Genomic DNA, 20,043 nt, shown 5'->3' on the forward strand with positions numbered 1-20,043 from the left:
CTTCCTGAAGCTACTGTGTTTCATCTCAACATTGAAAATGGCTGATGGTTCAAGAACCTGAAGAGGAAACTGCGGTGGAAAAGGTTTGCTGCTAGATGAACTCAAACCTGACCCCTGATTTCGTTTCATGAGGCGTCATGGCAACAGCCCGCTAGTGGGAGAGAGAAAGGGAGAGGCTGCCGAGGCAAATTGCTTCCTCCATCAGAAACTGTGGACCTGAAATCAGTGATCCACTCATTCAGGTTTTTCCCCATTTTACAGTTTGTTGCTGTATTGGGACCGTAGAGGAACTGGAGTTTAACATAGACTTATCTGTTTCATCTTAATGTGACATTGGTTCTAGGGGCAAATTTTATTCGTCAAGTCATGAGTTAGATCACTATAAAAGGCATGTAATAAATGATTTTCATATACGTGTTTATACTTTTTTGAAACTAGGTACAAAAATGAAGTCTATGAGTTTTGATGATACACAGATTTAATGCTGTGATAGTTATTACTGACAGCATTTTATTTATGCAGACAGTGATATTTTCATAATATATGAATTTTCTGATTGCAGACACTGATATTTTCATAATTTTATATGAACTTCTGGATTGAGTGATTTTATTACTAAAATCCTGGTTTAAGAATATTTGGTATCACCGTAAGTTATGACAGCTGCAACCTGTGTTGAGATTTTCTGGCTGTATGTAATTGTTAAAGATTATATGTGCTGTAACATTTTATGTAGTGTATCTTTCATAGTATCTTTTAGGATAGAATTGCGTAGTTTGTGGAGAAGACAACAGTTGTCGCTTTGAGAGTAATCTCATAGCATAAAAAGCATTGTCTGACAAGCTGACAGTGTTTTATTTAGTATTTTGCTGAACAACGTAGTACTTAAGTATGCAAACTGCTCCAGCTCTATATGTGTATAATTTATTTTCAGAATCTATAAAAAGTTATTTTGACTTGAACTCAAACTTTTAAGTATTGAAATTAAACTCTCATTATAAGGTAGTTTTAGGCATTTACCACTAACAACATAATACCAGTTTATAGGAAGCTCTGTTTACATGGAATATCCCAAATGGTTAAACAGCAGGGGAGTCTTCTGCTTTTGGTTAAAAAACTGCTGTTTCTGTATGGCTTATTTACTACTTCTTTAATTCTTAATGTAGTGTGTTGTGGAATTGAGCATGCAAAAGTCAGCAGAGAGTTCTGTTTTCTGTGTCTAAGGTTATTACTTGCTGTACAATAATAAAGGCACTATTTTATTGGGTTAGTTGTAATTAACTTCAGCACTAGGCATTGATATAAATCATTCCTAATCTGTTTTCTTTACATTTTCATTCTTTTAAACTGGTTTAACATAGCTTCTTTTTGTCGTCCTTTTACATAAGGACTAGGGTTGTAATTGCTTTTTTGAATTAGACTGTCGGAAGCTAATGTGCATGTTGATCCAAGAATTGATTAAGGAACACTAATGAATTTCATATAGCACTTTTAAAAGATTTGTAATAAATACTGTGTAATAAATACTCTATGGCAGTGATCTGTTATACCATTAGAATTCAAGACAGTATTGTCATGCTGTGCAGCTGGAAAAATGTTTCAGTATAAGAAACTTTGATTCTGTTTCATAGTTAAAATAGTAAACAATTTTGTGGTTAAAAATAAAAAAAACAGTGTTCCAACTCTTCCCCAGAGAATATTTTATGAAAATAGCTATGGCTGTTACAATTTTGGTGTCTGTGTTTTATCAGAGGAAAAATACTGAAACACTTTTGGTTTTCATTTTTTTGTGCTCGGTCTTGGTGTTTGATACCAACTGGGCCATGTGCCTTTTTGACTGATTTATCAATACACTAGAGTACCGCAGCATTTTCAGTTGTTCGTTAACAGCATAGGTTTGAAACAAGAATGTTATGTATTCTTTTCAGTCAGTTTTGCAACACTGAACATGTTTGTTTCTTGAATTTCTTGTCTTTTATGGTGTAGATAGTCACACACGCACAATCTCAGCCCACCTTTATATTTCATTAGTTAGTTTGATATGAGTGTGTTTGAAATATTTTCCCACAACAACGTGCTTGGTGTTATACCTCCACTTAACAAGCTATCTCATGTAGTTAATTTTTACACAACTTTCTCCTGGAAGACTCATTAAAATTTTTAATACAAAGACTTTAGTTGTGTACTGTCACTAGCTGATTTTTTGACAAAAAGCAATGTCTTTTTAATGGAATGCCAGCAGTAAATACTTTTTATTGTAACTGAGTGTGTTTGATAGTTTAAAAGTCTTATAAAAATAATTAGCTCTTTTATATAGTTCTAATGGTAGCCTTGCAAGTTTCCCCTGGAGCAGTCTATAATGAACAGGCCTTGATTTTTCCAGTTGGGCTTTTAGATTCCCTGAGGACTTGACTTCAGACCTTGAAGGGCAGCAGCTGCCATTTGTCTTAAGACTGGAGTTGCCAAACAGACAGACCATGTACTAATAGGACACATTTGTACAGCCTGAGTCTGTGGAACCCTGATAGAGGTCTAATGATGATCATCTGTTGAGAGCTTGTAGCTGGCCAGGGTTAGAGTAACTTTTATCACCCATATTGAAATCAAAACCTCTGGATTGATTAGTGAGATAGCTTGACTGGTTACATAGATGCCATGTTAAAGCTTTCATAGACAAGCCATTGTTTAGTGTGGAATAGTGTCCATTGTTTAAATTTCAATAAATTCAAGCCTGTTTGATAAGTTTTCCGCATGACAAGATGTTCTGAATTTTTGGGGTAGTAGTAAATACTTTTGCAAGCTCCCTCTTTTCTCTGTGTCAAGATTCAGCAACAGTGATGTTCTTCTGTAGAGAAAGGACCATGCATATAATTATTGAAATTATTTTTTTCTCAATCAATTTCTGATAGTTCTTCCATTATTGATTTATGTTTTTTAAATTTTATTTGAGCATCCAGGTATGACTGTATATATACTGAATAACATTGTCTCCAAATGTGGTTTTGTGTTACTCTCATATTAAAATGTGTCACATCCTTGCAAATTTTTTTTCCTACACTACTTAGCCTGTGTTAATTTTGATATTAAATTGCTACATAGAGTTTCTAGATATTATTTCCCATAATTCCATGTTGGTTTTAATTTTTTTCAATGGAGCTTTGTAGATTAAAATAATTTAAGCATACTTCAACTCTTTAAAAGTAATTTATGTTTGCAGATATTCTGCTTAACATGCAGTCTAACTTTTTTTTAATTATGAAGAACCTGGCTGAGATATAATCTACTTTTCACTATATGTTCTTTATTGCTGAGTTCATTCAAGCCTGTAGTGGATGTGGTGCTGAGAGAGTGCTGACACCAAGTGCAAACACTGCTGAAAAGTTCTTGATGGTTTACTTTAGGCACTTAAAGATTAGTATATCTCTCTATGAACAAGTTTTTCATGCAGATTTGACCTTTACTCTAGGATATAATGTGTCTCTTAGTCATATGTTAACACATTTTCCTACCCTGCTCCTTAGTGCTCCATTCATAGTTGTCAGTACCAAAGTCATCCTTCTCCTTTGTTTCATAACCAAAATAAATTATTAAAACTCGACCAGCTTTATGGGTAGGACGGAGTAGCAAAGAATTTGCTCTTTTTTGCTTGCTTATGAGTGTGTATGTCAGCTGTTAGATATAGTTCTTAATTGTGGAATATGTTAACCTTGTTAGAAGGATTTTTTTAAGTTTCTGAGAAAAATGAATTATTAAGGAGTGTGCATGTGTCCATATATATGAATGAAAGTACTAGTACTGTTTGCTACGTTGAAAATAGAGCAGTTTTCATCTATTGGAAACGTTTTAAGTATTCTGTTAAAGATCTATGTTTAATTGTTTAGCCATCAGACCAGTTGATGGATTGGTCTTGCAAATGTTTTTTATATAGCTTCAAGAATATATATTTTGGGTTAATTGTTTGAAATATGATTATATTTCTTTCCTGGAAGTGTACCGGTGAGGAGGGATACGTCCATTTGCTGCCTACAGGCAAGCACTTCAAATTACAAACCAACAAAAATGTTTATCAATAAAATTTTTGTGGCATTTGCTTGAGTGATTAGAGTTTAGGAATGGCTATATTGGGTTAGATAAAGGCTCCATCTCACTTAGTCTATCTCCAGCTGTAGACACAGAGATACATAAGAAAATAAAACAGGACAAGTGTGTATGATACTCTTTCACTCTCCAGCTCTTTTCAGCTCAGGGCATTTTCTGGTTTGGATGTAGTTTCTATGTATTTAGTCAATATCAATGTATTTTCCTTCCATGTACTTGTGCAGTCTTCTCTTGATCCTATTGAACTTTTAGTCACCACAACATCCTTTGGCGGTAGATTCCACTGATCTGTAACGCACAGTGTAAAGAACCGCCTGCATTTCTTTGTTTTGAAGCTGGCTGCTACTAGCTGCTGCTTGTAGAAAAGGCTTTTGGACAGGCCTGGTTGGGTAAATAAGAAGCTCCTGAAATATTAGGTCTGAACGAGGATATTCAGAATGAGTAGGGAGTCAGCAACAAATGGAAGAGAATGACTGATCAATGAGTTGACATTGGAAAATTCAAGTCAACTCAGAATTTTTAAAGAACTTCTCCACTTATCCGATGATGCCATATGATTAGAGACATACCTTATTTTCAAGAGAGAAAATAGGAGGATCAAGTAGTATAAAAGACTTTTCAATGCGTTTGAAGACTGAGATAACTATACATGCATATGTAGCTGAAATGAAATAAAACGGGACATAGAATTCCTAAAGATTGTTTTGCTAGATTAATCTCAGTGTTGGTTGTGGTCTAATGCATGTTGTGGCCTTGCACCAAAATTATTTCCTACACAAAGGAAGTGTAGTAATTTGCATGAGTTTTGTCAGAGCATTTGGTACTGTCATACGACTGATCATTAGTTAGAAGTCATTAAAAAAACACACTGTAAAATAGATTTAAAAACCCTGACCTGACTCAAATGGGACAACAATAGGTCATGATATAAACCTTGAGGGAGATTATTAGTTTCTGAAGGGAGGGGTTTAAGACCAGCACTGTTTAATGTCTTCATTTAATGATCCTTGTGCACTTAGTAAGAATGTGTTAATGAAACTTGTTGATGATATAAAATTGGTGCTATAGAGGACAGTTGTGCTGTAGCTACAGGAAATGTACTACGTTACTCCACACAGAATTATAATTCAGATGAGGTTTGAAGCACCATTTCAGGAAAGAATATAGTACTTGCATTTTATCTAGAGTACTTATGGAAGTGTTTACAGATTCCATTAAGGAAGTAGGTGAAACAATAATGAGCTAGGAAATTTCCACATCAGACATAGTATTTGAATAAAATGTGATTTCTTATTTGTCTCCTTGTAATGGTTGTTTTTCATCGTAGCTATTTGTGATAGTGTTTAGTGCTTCTAGGGTTTTTTCCTGCTTCAGTATTGAGTGTACAGTGACCAAAAGCATTAAAAGTAGATTATGTCTCTCAGTTACTAAACATTTATAGCCATAGGAAATGATGGTCAATTAAGTACAGCTTAGAATAGGTATGAAATTATTGACTTTGTTGATCTTCCCTTACAGTCCTTCCTTAGGAAAGTGCTGAAATGTGTTTTCTAGTTATTTAGTTGCATTAGTGGTTGAGTTTGAGGCTTTTAACGTGTTTTTTCCCTAATACCTTTGGGAGACGGATAACTAAGATGTTGATATAATAATGCAATATGCATACTGAGTGTAATTGTTTGAGAGAGAACATACACTGTGGGGAAATATTGAATGGATCATGAAAGATGATGACCATTAGTCTTTTCTTTCAACTATTAAAATTAGCTTTAGGGTGTGTTCAGCTGTGATTTATGAAATTGTTTAGACTAACACCTTCTTTGATGATGTCTGATGTAGAGAAAAATGCTTAAAAGTATCATGATAAATGCACTTTCTTTTCACTTTTGGCAACTTCCATCTTCACCATTTAAATTTTCAAGTATTTTAGTGAGCTTGCTTAAAGAGCCGAGCAACAGATGGACAGTGTCATAAATGGAAAAAATTATTTTGCTTCTCTTGAGTGTTTACACATTTAAGCTAACAGAATATTTTCAGTTATCATCATATGAATCTAAATACTTAGAACTTGATATTACATTTAAAAAAACTTTCATGAGGATTAGTTGCACATGCTATTTTGTTTAGAATATTAGCAGCTAAAAGGCTTTTTTTTTTTTTTTAATAAGAATAAATGCTTCTTAAAGCTATTTCAGACAGCTTACAGACTAACTTGAAGTCATCTAATAGTGGCCGTAAGAAGGCAATAGGGGAGAACTGGGGGAAGGATGGTGGGAGAAATGTTAGTAAGATATATGTAGCAATAAGGACCACTGATGCTACTTGATGTAGCCTCAAAAAAAGACCCCCAAAACCCCACACCCCAAAACCCCATATATGATAATATGTAAATGGAACTTAGCTGATGCTTAGAATGTTGCTTCCCTATTAATGCATATAAACTAGTTATATAAAAAGTAATGAAATACATTTATAATTCATGGTGAATAATACCTCACAAATTCCAATTATTCCACTCTTAATTCTGAGTACTTGAAAATGTTAAAAGAATATGTTGGGCCTGGAATATGTCAAGCCTTGAGAGATCAGAGTTATATCTCTCCCCTCCATTTGAAATCTGGAAATCTTTTTTTTTGGGGGGGGGGAGGGGGGCAGGATTTAAATTGCAAAGAAACAACATCGTTCTACTGGCTTTTGTGTATGTCTAATCAAACCTTCATGCCACTGAGAGATAATTCTGCAGCACTGAGCAGCAAAAAATGTACTCTGTTGACACTGGGTATTAAGAACTCCGACATTCAGAAATCTGAAATTTATTTAAGAGGTATTGGTGGTTTTGCACTTTTTGCCTGTTTTGGAACTGATGAGATTTTTGAAAAGAACCACAGTGGTAGAAGTAATGATGTGAATAATCATTAGGCTTATTATTTCATACAACAAAGACTGAAAAATCAAGGAAGCTGATGGAAAAGCATATGAAACTTAAGTATCTGTCTGCTGCAGAATCATGCTTTTGTTTTAGTTTAGAAGATCTGTAGAGTTTAAACCAAGAGTTGTATTTGGCCTGTTCTATCCAAATGCCTCTACATTTTCCCTAAAATACAAGGTTCACCCATTTACTACCCTAGTTTTTAGCTCTGTCAACTTGTTCCTATTGAGTCTAGGATTAAAAATCTTCTTTGTGTTTCTGTTAACCAATTCTGTTTTCTCCTCAGTTTTCAAATGGGGGAAGCAAGCCCCAGTGATAGGTCATCTGGGTTGGTTGCTTTCCACTGTGTCTCTTCTAGGGGCCAGGCAAAACCCACCTACATGTGTAAGAGGTGTAGAATTTTGCTGTAATTCAGGGTTCAGTTGGATGTAAGAAAAGTGCGGTGCATGTGTGTCTGCTGTTACCATCATTTCAGTGTGTTAAAAATTCAGAGTGTTAAAAATGTGTTAAAATTTTTTGAAACATACTGGGTGCTAATGATGCAATATTTGGATTGTTAGCAGATTTTTTTGAGTAGAGATGGTTATGTGATGCTGAGGTGAGGATTATTATTGGCATATATGTGAACTAGACTTTAAGCTATAAGAGAAATTTCTGTCTAAAGAATGTGCCTTACATTAACGTGCGTTGTGGCTTAACTCCAGGCGGCAGCTAAGCACCATGCAACAGCTCGCTCACTCCTCCTGCAGGAGGATGGGGAAGAGAATTGCAAGTAAAAGAGAAAACTTGAGGGTTGAGATAAAGACAATTTAATAAGCAAAGCAAAAGACGCGCATGCAAGCAAAGCAAAACAAGGAATTCATTCACCACTTCCCATTGCCAGGCAGGTGTTCAGCCATCTCCAGGAAAGCATGGTTCCCATCAGCATAACAGTTGCTTGGGAAGACAAATGCCATCACACCGAATGTCCCCCCCCCTCGTCCTTCTTCCCCCAGCTTTATATGCTGAGCATGACGTCATATGGTCTGGAATATCCCTTTGGTCAGTTGAGGTCAGCTGTCCTGGCTGTGTCCCCTCCCAACTTCTTGTGCACCCCCAGCCTACTCATTGGTGGGGCAGTGTGAGGAGCAGAAAAGGCCTTGACTCTGTGTAAGCACTGCTCAGCAATAACAAAAACATCCCTGTGTTATCCACGCTGTTTCCAGCACAAATCCAAAACATAGCTCCATACCAGCTACTATGAAGAAAAGTAACTCTATCCCAGCCAAAACCAGCACAACATGAACCAGTTTGTTTCTACCATTATTAAGGTTCAATGAGGCAAAAAGCATCAGTGAACCAGATTAATTTCAGAATTATTGCATAACATGGGAAAAGAAAATGATGCAGTCGTTTGTGGGATGTTTTTGTATTTTTTTTTCTCCTCCACAGAATATGACTTTGAGTAAATGATACTGTTCTGTTTCTTCATGCTGGCAATGTTTCCTTCCCGATTAGCACATGATTAATACCTTATGTATTCGCTGATGGTGATTTAAGTTGATAAAATTGAAAAAAAAGTGTGTGACTGTAGCTGAAAATGTTTTTCCGTAGTTTTGTTTTTATATAACTAGTTCTCTCTTATTTTTTCCCAGGAGTGGCAGAACTCTATACAAAAGAATGCTGGCCTTGCCTTTATTGAGCTTGTCAATGAAGGAAGGTAAGTCACAATATTTGATAGCACCTCTGCCTTAGCGTTCAAGAAGTTGTATGGCTTGAAACTTTCTTTAAAGAATTTTTCTTCTGCCTTTTTATGTCATTGTCTTTGAGTTTTACAAGCATGATTTCACATACTTTAATACTTTGGTTCAGTTCTAATACTGAATATGGGATTTTGCAGAATCTGAATGCTCTTTAGTTTCATTAAACATTTTGCTTATCGGCGTGTCATGGATTTTCTTTCTTCCCGTCCTTGTGCACTGGTTAACATTGAAACTATAATTTGTATTCAGCTAATCTCCTGAGGAAGGGAATTGATATTTGGAAGACCTTATAGCTAGGAATTGTAAGATAAGCCTCTGTCTCAAAAATTAGATTCCAGTTTGCTCATTTATCTCCTATCTACCTCATAAAAGAGAAAGGAAGAGAGTCCCTTTAAGGAAAAAAAAAAGTCGTTAATATTACCAATTAGTCTAATGTTCTATCTCTAACTATATACATATATTACTGGAACTTACAGAAAATGACAGGGCAGGTGATGAGGCCATGCTCTTTGACTTGTAGTGACTATTCAAAACCATCAATATTTTCTTCATTAGGAATCCATTGTTGAGGCAGACTAAGAGCAATATTTACTTTTTCTAAAGGATTTTTTTTTTAAAGATGTCTTAATGAGTTAGCTAAGGAGTATTATAAGAAATGCCATTTATCTAAACCTAAATTCTGTTATTGAGTAACTTGAGCTAGTAAGAATCCCAAGTGAAAATAAATTTTACAGGATTAGGACAGCTACTGAATTAAAACCAAAATAATCTACCACATAAATTAAAATGCTACACAAATATCTTTTTATCAATGTAGGAATAGGGGAAAAGGCTCTTTGAGATTTTTCTTTTAAAATGTGTAGATAGTTTCAAGATACATAAAAATAATCACCATTTTAATGGTTGCATTTCAGTTTATGGTGAGGGAAACACCATTCTGAGGCAGAAAAAACATTTTGCTACTAGTCTTGATCCCAAGGGCCAAGGTAAAGTAACAAGGGTGTTCAGTTACAGTGTTAAGATCTAGCCTGTAGTTGTTTCCTATTATGTGAGGCTGACCTGTCTTGACCTTACTTATAAAGTGCCTGCTATAAATTTGGCCCTTGATTAATGTTTTATTAGCATAGATAACATAGAGATCCCACACACATGTAAACCACAACGTGTAAGGTTCATCTGTGTAAGATGATCGTCATGAACAAATCAGTTGCTGAGACTGAGTGGTAAGTAGCAGTTACCTAGTAGTTATTCAGCTTGTCCAGGTCAAGCTTTCAGAGAGAATTCCATCAGTAAACTGTTTGGAATTGACTATTTTCTTTTAAAAACCTGCGGTGCCCATCACAGACAGATGGAATCACTCCCCCACCTCCATAAACAACATCAATAACTTATAGTCTAGCCTTAGCAGAGTGGTTGTCTCAGGGACAAATGATCCCTTGAAGACTGAAAAGTGTGGTTTTGGTTAGCAGAAAATATCTAGGTAATTGTTACTTCATTTCATTTCTGACTCGTAGCAGAGTTGTTTTTTTAAAAAGTGGGAATATAACTTTCATTATGGGGAAGACGAGAGGGGATTAATTTCTTAAAAATAGCTCCATTTATCTATCTCAATTTTTCTCCATTGCTGCTTATAGGAGCCTTTAAAGTTATTGCTGAATTGGTCATTGCGGTGCTTCGTGGCTTTTCAGCATTCACTAAAATGAAACTATTATCCCTCATATGACTTGAACTGTATTCCAGAACTACTCTTTTCTTCTCTTTATGCAGGTTGCACATTATTTTTCTTGCACATATACTAACACACTGAAACATTTCAGGCCTTGTATTTTATTGTGTTTGTTATTGGTTTATGTATTTTTGCCATAACATGATAATCATAACAACTCCAAAAGCTGAAATCTTTTAATTAAAACTTAAAAATGAAAATAGCTGAATGATACTGATTTAGACTTTAACTGCATAATGGTATAATAAAAGTTGAATTTTTAAATTGTTTCTATATTCAAGAAAAGAAGACAGGGTAGTTGTACAAAGGACAGAACTGATTTCAGCAAGTAAGGAAGGATGTCTGTGGGGTACCCTGACATGTGGAGTGTTAGAATAAATAAAATAAAATTAAGAACTGGAAGAACTGCCTAGAATTTGTGGAATCACAGAACTGCTATTGTCTACTGCCTTGGTGGAAAAAGTCTTGGTCATCCTGTAACCATTGTAAACCAGGGTTTTATTCCCAATGTTTATTACTAGTTTTCTGGAGTATTTGATACTAGAGGATATTCCAGTTTGAAATGTGTTCTGCTGTTTTTATTTATCAGGGAAGTAAGACAACTGAAAAATCTTTCTGGAAGAGAAAGAGGTCTAGAAGAAGAGATCTAAATCTCTTCTTATGCTTGCTTTCAAATGTAGTTTTTGCTTTTATGTGAAAGGTATGAATGTACCTCTCTCTCTCACAGCAGTTGAAGGTTTTATGTTTAGGCTTGCCATGTTTTGGCTAGGATTCCCTGGGCAGAAGTATGTGCAGAAAGTTTGCCTCTGGGACTCGTAAGAACTAGAGTGTGTGCGCTGCATTCAGAATGCGTTGGTCTGAATTTCATCATGTTCACAAGTAACTAATGTGTTACGCACATAGTTGCTCCCAGCCTTTCCAGATACATCAGGTCCACTGCGCATGTATAGCAGAATTGATTTGTGTCCAGTGAAATTTTGAATCTTGAACTGAAAAAAATGTCTAAATTGGAGACTAGTATGTGAAAATACAGAACCGTAAACCTACCTAAAACTGAAATACACAACTGAAGTCTTTTGAGGGCCAGGTTACAAGCATGGAAAAAAAATCAAACCCAAAAATCTGTGTAGAAAACCAGGAAGGTACAGAATGTAAGTTAAAAGCTAACGGAGCAGGTATTGGAAAATAACCTCTTTCTGTGCATGAAAATAAATGTCAATTTCGGTTCCTTGCTATACTGAGCATTAATCTGTTTTTAATAAAAATGAATAAGTATTGTTCACTATTATTGTAATGTCTGGGAACACTATTAATGCCTTTGAAACCTTGTTAAAAAGGTGCCTGTACCCACTGCTTCTCTATGTACTGAGCCATCTGTGCAGCAGAAGCATAAATTGTGAAACATTTTCCTTAGCCTGCTGAACTTCTGTCAGTCTAGATTTCAGTCTTTGTGCTTGCCTTTCACCTTTGGGTCCTCCCTTTAGGGAGAGTCTGTCTTGGAGCCTCAACCCGAGAGCTTACTGATGAGGGAATTTGTTCACCAGAACCATCCTTTAGGTGTGATTTGGTTCATGGTCATGGGCAGTCCTCTCCTTTGAAGACTTCCAAGGTGTCCAGATGGATTCCTTTTTTCCCACCCTGAAACCAATTATGTTTTGTCCTTATGTAGGAGATGGTCAAGCTATTATTTCTGAACTGAAAAAATAGAAGCTTTGTTCCTTGCATGTACAAATGTGTCTTTTTTTTTTTTTTTTTTTTTGGCTCTTATTTCCTCTACTTGACTAGTTAGCAAACAATTCCTTTGCTCTGTGAAGGTTAAAACTCCTGTCGCTTTGATTCATTAGCACACTTTAGTGTGAAACATCTCTTGTGCTAGACCTTGTTTTCTGTATCAGTCAGTGCACTAACAAACGTACTCAAGCTTGAGACTAGGCATGACAGTTATTATCCCCTTTGGGGTGATAATGGGTTTGGCATGGCAGGGGTTGAGGGATCAGTCTCCTAAGCATGCTGCAGCAATTATTCTTTCCGACTTTCAGTTGAAGAGGCTCTTGAAGATGCTTAATTTTAATTTTCTCAAGCATAGTTTCCTTGGTCATCCAAAGAATTAAGTGCTGTGTTCTATACATATATTTTTATACATCTGTAAATATGCAGACAGTGGTTGGTTTAAAAAACTGTCACATGAAGTTTGGTTGAAAGATAACCTCATTAAACCAGCAGAATACACGTACAATTTCCTCTCCTTTGCCTTTGCCCTTTCAATTCCTTAACCAAAACAAGCAAACCAAAGCTTAAGGATTCACAAGTGTATCCAGGAGAAGCAGAACTAAGGAAGTTTGGTTTTCTGTAGCTTTTTCTTATTGCTAGATTCTCTGTTGTCTAATGAGGAATGAAATCTAATCAAAATTCTCCTGCCATATCAGAGGATTCTACTCCTATATTCCTATATTGGATTTTCTATTATGGCTTTCAGTGCAGTTGAAAACAGCCTTTTTTTTCTTTTTTTTTTAACGATGTTTGCAAGGGTTTTTGTCCTCTGTTGGATAAAAAAACTTGTATAAAATTAATATTTTTGAGAAACTCTAACCTTCTATTAAAAAAACCCTGTTGGATTTATCCAGTGAATTCAAAAGTCACTGGGAGAAGGAGGAAGGCAGACAGTGTGCAAATCTAATATCCTTGGCAAGTAAAAATTCCACTGTCCAACCGAAAAAAAGCCCCAAACCTTTCCAGAAATAACTAGATGTAGCTGGTATTATTCTCCCAACACATAACATCCAGTAGTATAAAATCTGGAATGCTGTAATCATCTGTATTTCTATAGCTTTTTTTTTTTTTTTTTTTTTTTTTTTTAAGAAGGAACTGTACTAAGAAAATTTCAACATGTCACCTGCTCACCTGCTGTTCCTTTTCTTAAGTTGTATATATTACTTTTGACTGGTCATAGATGCATGACCATGCAAATATCTTTTTAATATTGAAATAGTTGGCAATCAAACTAAGTTGGCCAATTACTTGCACACTTTCCTAACAGAAAATAGGGGACAGATGTAGGCTGCCCCATTCAATTGTCTTTCACTTGCAATAGTGCGGTCACTCTCAAGGAATGAATGTTAGAGAATGTGTTGCCATAGGAGCAACTACTGTGATGGAAAATAGTTAGAAAAACAGCTATTAATGAAAAAATGGATGATAACTGACAGACTTATGCTTTGTGCATAATTGACCAAAAAAGGCACAGGAAAAAAATGATAAATGTAGTCACATCCAAAGTAGAATTGATTGCTACCAGTCTGCTCCCCTTATTGCAGCCTCCTTGCCGTGAGATTCTCATAAGATAGAACCTGCACCTTAGTCTTGATTTGTAAGAGAAAAAAAGTGGTTTCCACATTCCCTTGCTTTTTATTTTTAGCAACCCATTCTGTTTAAGTGGTAGGTTTTGTGAAAGGGTTTTTTGGTGATTTATTTTCTGAGTTTTTATGTTATTGTTTTGGTTTCATAGCAGGAGCAGCTTTCTTAATGTGTGAATTTGAACTACAGAAGATCATTAGGCTAGACTTTAAACAACATTATAAATGTGCTGAAAATTAGAAATTGTAGCCTGAATGTGTTTCAGAGACGGATAAATGACTTGAGGTGGGGTTCTTGATACTACATGATTTTTTTGTGCGTGTGTGTGCACTAAGGTATAGTGTGACGTGCACAACCATTTTTAAAACAGTTTTTTATTTCACTGAGTTTTGTTTGATCATCTGTGCATGGATTCAAATTGCATCATTTTTGTGTAACTGGAAACATATGATCTTTGCTGCAACTTAATGAGTAAGCAGAAGCTTTTTGTGGAGAGCTATATCTTAATGATTAAAAATTAATGTAAGCTTTTATTATTGGAGATGCTAGTAACTTTGGAGGGTATGCATGTGACAAAGGTAGGTTTTGCTTGTGAGAATATATCATTAATTTGGTGGGTCTATAAAAAAGCAAGATCATAAAACACTTTTGAGTGCCTGGGAATTCTTAAATGTTTTTTTTTATGTAGAAATTTTTTAGTAACATGTGCTTTTAAAAAATAAATTAATGCAAGGGTAGTAAGAAGGTATTTATACTGCACTCTGTGTATATACATGTATTGTACTATTGCTATCTGATTTTCAGAAATCATCTCTTGTACTACCATGCAGTCTCTCTCAGAATGTGAACACAACCTCAGATCAGTTTTCACTAGGCTGTGACATGTCCTAAGTGGCTTTCCTAGATAGAAAAGGTTGGATTTGTGTATCCCTTCCTAGCTGTCCTTTTGGAGTGTTGTTAAGTTTTATGCTATCACATGTCCAAGTCAGCATTTTGGCGAGTCTGCATGATTTTTTTTTTTTTCCTTGGGGGTGTGTTTGGTTTTTGTTTGTTTGTTTGTTTGTTTGTTTTTGTTTTTGTTTTCTCTCCTAGTTTAAGGGGTTGTTCTTGAAACAACAGGGGTTGGTGTTGAAACTTCAGTCTTTAGGACCTTATGGACTTGTCTGTATTTTTTGATGATTGAATAGCGTATCTGTAAGGTATCTGTGTTCCACAAAGTAATTGTAAAACTTTCTTGCAGCAATAATTCCAACCCTTAGCACATTGAGCAGTCAGATCCCATAAAAGATAGTGTATATTGGTGTAGAACATATCTCCTTTTGAAGTAAGAGACTCTCTTATATGCTAGGTTTATGAGGAGTGCAAGTAGGAAAGCTTACCTTTATCCTCCTTTCTTGGCTATCTCAGAGTTCTCTGTTGTGGTAGCATCTGGAACATACATAATCTTTCCCTGGAGTACTTTATGAGAGATTTATGCCTAAACAGCTGTTGTAAATGTCACCTGTAAAGCTTTTTCCATATTTTGACTAGAATTTATAATTGTTGGACATCAGTGATACTAACCCAAAATTTATCCATCTCTCACTTTCTTTGCTTGCACATATTTTTCTGTTAGATTTTTTCCTCTCTTGTACCTTCACATTTTTGGTTGTTTTAAGGAGAAACTTGACTTCTTACTTGAACGTCTAAGCATTCAGCAGCCAGAAATCAGAGTAAGAAGATTTCTTGCTTTGTGTCTCATAGTTTTCTCTTCCAGCATAACAATAAAAATCAAAATATCTCCTGTATTTGGCTGGAACTCCTTCTCTCAGTGGTTTCGCACTTCATTCCTGACCCAGCAAAATATGCAAGTATATATTTAACTTCCAGCATGGGATCTGTCCCCTTGCTTGTTTTTACTAGGTTGTTCATCTTTTCAAAGTTAATCACATGTTTTTAAATATTTTAGTCCAGAAAGTGCTTAGTGCTTAGACAAAGGAAGAAAAGTCTGTTTGAGACCTTGAAGCTGGTATGCACTGAAAACAGAAGAGTAGGCCTGGTATCCAGAGTCTTTACTACCATAGATATTATGGTCTAACTTCTACAGAACATGTCCATCCACACTCTTCTCATGTTGAAGATCAGAAAAAAATCTTAATTCAGTAACTTGTCATAAATAAAGCCAAACCAGAAGGATATCTATCAGGGAAGGACAAGTGTAAATCACTGCATTCAACAGCATTTTGTTGTTTAATAACACTGTAAAAAATAAACAGATATGTGAGATAGTAGTATAAGGCAAACATGGTCTATGGTTCTGCATACAGAGATTATGAAGCATAAGCAAGAAGGAAATTATTAGACTTCAGTTTTTTTTCAGCTTGGGTGTGCATACTTTGAAAAAGACAAGAAATTCAATCAATCTGTTTATTTAGTCAAGGAAAGTAAAAGCTATCCTTTTGCTGTGGAAAAAAAAGTATAAGGAGATGTTTTGGATAGACTTGTTATTTAACAGAAAAAGAATTAATGTGATCTAGTTGCTGGAATAAAAAACAGGATAAAAGCAGACAAATAGTCATGGTTCGGTTTTGTTTGTTTTTTTTTTTTTTTTTTTTTTTTAAATTGGCACTAAGTACCTTATTATAAAACTTTATGGGAAACATGGTGTAAAAGTCAGATTTAAAAAAAAAAGTTGGGGCATCTTTCTGAAAGCAATGATGTAGCTCAAACAGAAGATACAGACTTGATGGAGGAAATGAAATTATTTTGGGGAAAACATGCATGATCAATTCTGTGTAGGAGGCCAGAGCAGGTACCAGAGAGGACCATTATGATCCTTTAAATCCATGAAGTGTACTTACTGTCTTAGGAAAATCAGATTTTTCTAAACTTTTTTTTTTCTTTAGAAGAAAGCATTTGTCTCTCATAAAGTTACCTGATCTAGTTAATACGGTTTATAGCCTCTCACATATGTACAAAATGTGTTGTATGTAGTTTGGAGTTGAACTAATACTTCTGCAAGAGTCGGATTCTTGTCCTAGCCTCAGCAGTGGTCTGCTCAGCTGGAAACAGTTGTTTCTATTGCAAGCAACTAGCTACACTTAACTTTCTGTTCAGCGTTTTGTTTGCCTCACATGGAAAAGTAGCAGCGGCCAAGGTTCCCAAAATTAGTGTTTAGAAGCAGATGATTAAAGCTTCATTTTAGACATGTAAGTGGAGGTGTGTTCATTTATAGAGATGCTGAGAGCTTGGCTATAGACTCCTCTGTTATATCATGCCATCATTACATTTATGTATAGAAATATATTTAGTTTAAGTCCTACATTAAAGAGGTACATTCAAAATAGAAATCTGAGTGTCATGCTAGGTGTGTGGATACTGTTCTCATAAAGAAAATCCAAACTGACCTAGGTAATAATACAACTTGAATTGTTTATTAGAAGGAAGTTAATCTAAGCATATGCAGTGTTTGGAAGAGGTGACTGAAAAGAAAGATTAAAATTTGAATTTCTTGAATGTAAATAATGAACACAGCTGTCATGGTATAAGCCAGTAAATTATTTCATATAGGCTTCATTTGTATTAGTAAATAATTTTTGTTCTCACCTCCTGAAGACCTTTAGTTGCTGAGTTTGGCAATTTGCAAGAAGGGAAGTAATTGTATAATAATTGATACCTAATAATATGAAGCTTTTGCCGTTTTCTGAAAGCAGCTTGAAGTTACCACTAGGTGCTTATGCTAAGCTTGGACAGTTCCTTAGTTGTTAGCCATAAGAATTTTTGGTTGCCAAAATGACAAATTCAACAAGGATTGATCTGCAAAATCATGTGTAAGTTTTATTTAGCTGGCCTAACCCTGTATTGAATATCATAGAGAAAATGAGGAAAGTGTGTGGGATTAGTAAAGAGGTGTGGGGGTGACAAAAGTGACAACTGATCCATAGGAGACCAAGCTCTTTCTGATACTCAAAAGCTATTTGGTTTTACTAGGTACACTTATAGTCTGTTTTGAGAATGTTGTTCCTATGTGAGGGAATGTAGTTCTTTGCTTTGTTTGGAATACATCCATCATCTCTGCAAATGCATAGTAAATGCCAGTGTACAGTCAGTTATGTACTAGGCTGCTTACTGGTCATGTTTAGTGGATAAAAAGGAAAATCCATGATGTAAATTGTTAAAAACGATTATTATATAGGGTGCTTTCTTGAACACATGAAAAAAAGTGGGACTTTTAGAGGATAACTAGTATTCTTCAAAGTCCAATCAGGTTAGCAGAAGGTATTGGTATTGACACACTCAATGAAAATAATGAGATACTGTCCAACTGTGTTAAATGTAAATCATAATACGTGATACTGTAATACATGAGTATTTATGATCCCCATATTTTTTAGACAGTTCTTAGTTTAATAAAAAAATGTTTATTTAAATGCTTATGTGACAGATTTGAATGTGCGACTGGGGATCTTGGAGAAAGAGGGGAATCAAATGCTTGGAATTTGCCCAGACTATGAAATTGGTTATGCAAAGTTTCTTGTTGCTGGTTTATTAGTAGGGATTTATTTTTAGCTGAACATTATTGTAAATTATTAGAGACAGAGGTTTGGGGTTTCTTTTTTCAGTGTATGAACAATGCCTTTTTAACTAGTTTATTTTCCCAATTTTTTTTGAAGCCATGAAAAGTTATGAAATTGTCATTACATTATTGCAGCAATGTTGGTTCTGCAGGTTTTTGAAAGTAAAAGTTTGTCACTAATGCACACAGATAAATTGGCCAAATTCTATGTTGGTTGGTCAACAGCTACTTCCATTCTATAGGTGACTTAAAATAGAAAAAATAAAAGATAATGTGATTCTAAAACAGTAGCTTCCGTACAAGCCTTCTCAAACAGAAGGTGAAGTCATGCTTCAAATAATAAATTGTGCATATTTTTTTTCAAGACTTCATCCATGGGGAGACAATAATCCACTGACTTAACTGGTTCATGATCACATAATCTTATTTAGCTGTTGTGCTGCAGTTTTCCTAGCCTTGTAGTGAGAAAGACAACGAACAAAGAGCTTCAGGTGTTGTTCTGCTTCTGGATTTCATCTCATTGGAGTAGGCTTGTGACCTGCAAGTCTACTGCAAGTGTGGAATTGTGAATAGCATAGGAAAAGAGACAGCAGAGCATTGGTGATCATACTATTAAACATACAGATAGAGACAGGTGGAGCCTTAGTTCAGATAAATAAGTTCTAGGGGATAAAATTAACATTGTATACATTAGAAGGCATCCTGCATAATAAGTCCTGTGGTTGTAAAGAAGGGCTCTTGGTAGACTCTGACCTTGTTGAAATGTACTTTAGCTTATATGTGCAAGGCAAACAAGTGATTTTACGTTCTGCTACTCTTTCCTACATTAGCAACTGAAAACTTTAAAAAAAAAAAAAAAAGCTTTAATAACAGATATTTTTAAAAACTAACCAGTAGAGCATGTAATAGATTTGTCTGGTGTATCTTTGGGTGATCCTATGGAAATGTGCACCTTCTAAAACAGTGTAGCTCCTGTATAGCCAGTTTTAACTTTATGAATCCCAATGTAACTAATTAAAAAGGAGATGTTTTTAGTAACAATATGTGAACTCACATAATAATTGGGTTGTAATTCAATCTGTCAGCTCTGCTGCCATTCATAAACTCAAGGTTTATGAAGGCCTCAGAAACCTCAGATTGAATTACAGCTTTATTCTGTACATAACCTGGAACAATGTATATCTTAGCATTTCATTTGTGAGACTGACGATGTTTTATAATCCTGAAAATATTACTTAAATGTATACTTACCATAAAATTCCAATTTTACATTTGAAGAAAAAAACTATACTGCAATGCAATTCACAATTTTTTATTTAGACTTTACATCAGTTACATTAGGGCTTTCACCGTGGATTTTTATATGCATAAACTGCTTACTTTTCTTTATATTGTGTTGTGTGTATGTGAAAGATTTTCTTACATACCTATTTTTCAGGTAAAACAAATGACTGTCTAGAGTGTTTACATTTTGTTTAATACTTCGTTTGCTTTACTATTGGAATACAATTTTACTAGTTGCCAGAAAATTACTCTTCAACCTTATTTATACCATTTTCTTAACACAATAAAGTCAGTTATGGAACAGAGCTCAAAATATTTGTCTATATATTGTATTTACAGATTTTTATTTTGGGACTTC

The 20,043-nt window shown here is 35.0% G+C and overlaps 1 protein-coding gene across 4 annotated transcripts in view; it reads left to right on the top strand.

The window, feature by feature from the left end:
* The window catches only part of LRBA (LPS responsive beige-like anchor protein), a 431,577-nt gene that overhangs the window by 134,067 nt on the left and 277,467 nt on the right, over positions 1–20,043 (top strand). For all 4 annotated transcript variants that reach the window (XM_030023944.2, XM_030023959.2, XM_030023952.2 and 1 more), the window contains one exon: positions 8,659–8,723. In XM_030023944.2, coding sequence (XP_029879804.1) covers positions 8,659–8,723 — 65 coding nt within the window. The remainder of the gene's footprint in view (positions 1–8,658; positions 8,724–20,043) is intronic.

The sequence above is a fragment of the Aquila chrysaetos genome, chromosome 1 (assembly GCF_900496995.4).
Source record: "Aquila chrysaetos chrysaetos chromosome 1, bAquChr1.4, whole genome shotgun sequence".
In the NCBI taxonomy this organism is placed as follows: domain Eukaryota; kingdom Metazoa; phylum Chordata; class Aves; order Accipitriformes; family Accipitridae; genus Aquila; species Aquila chrysaetos.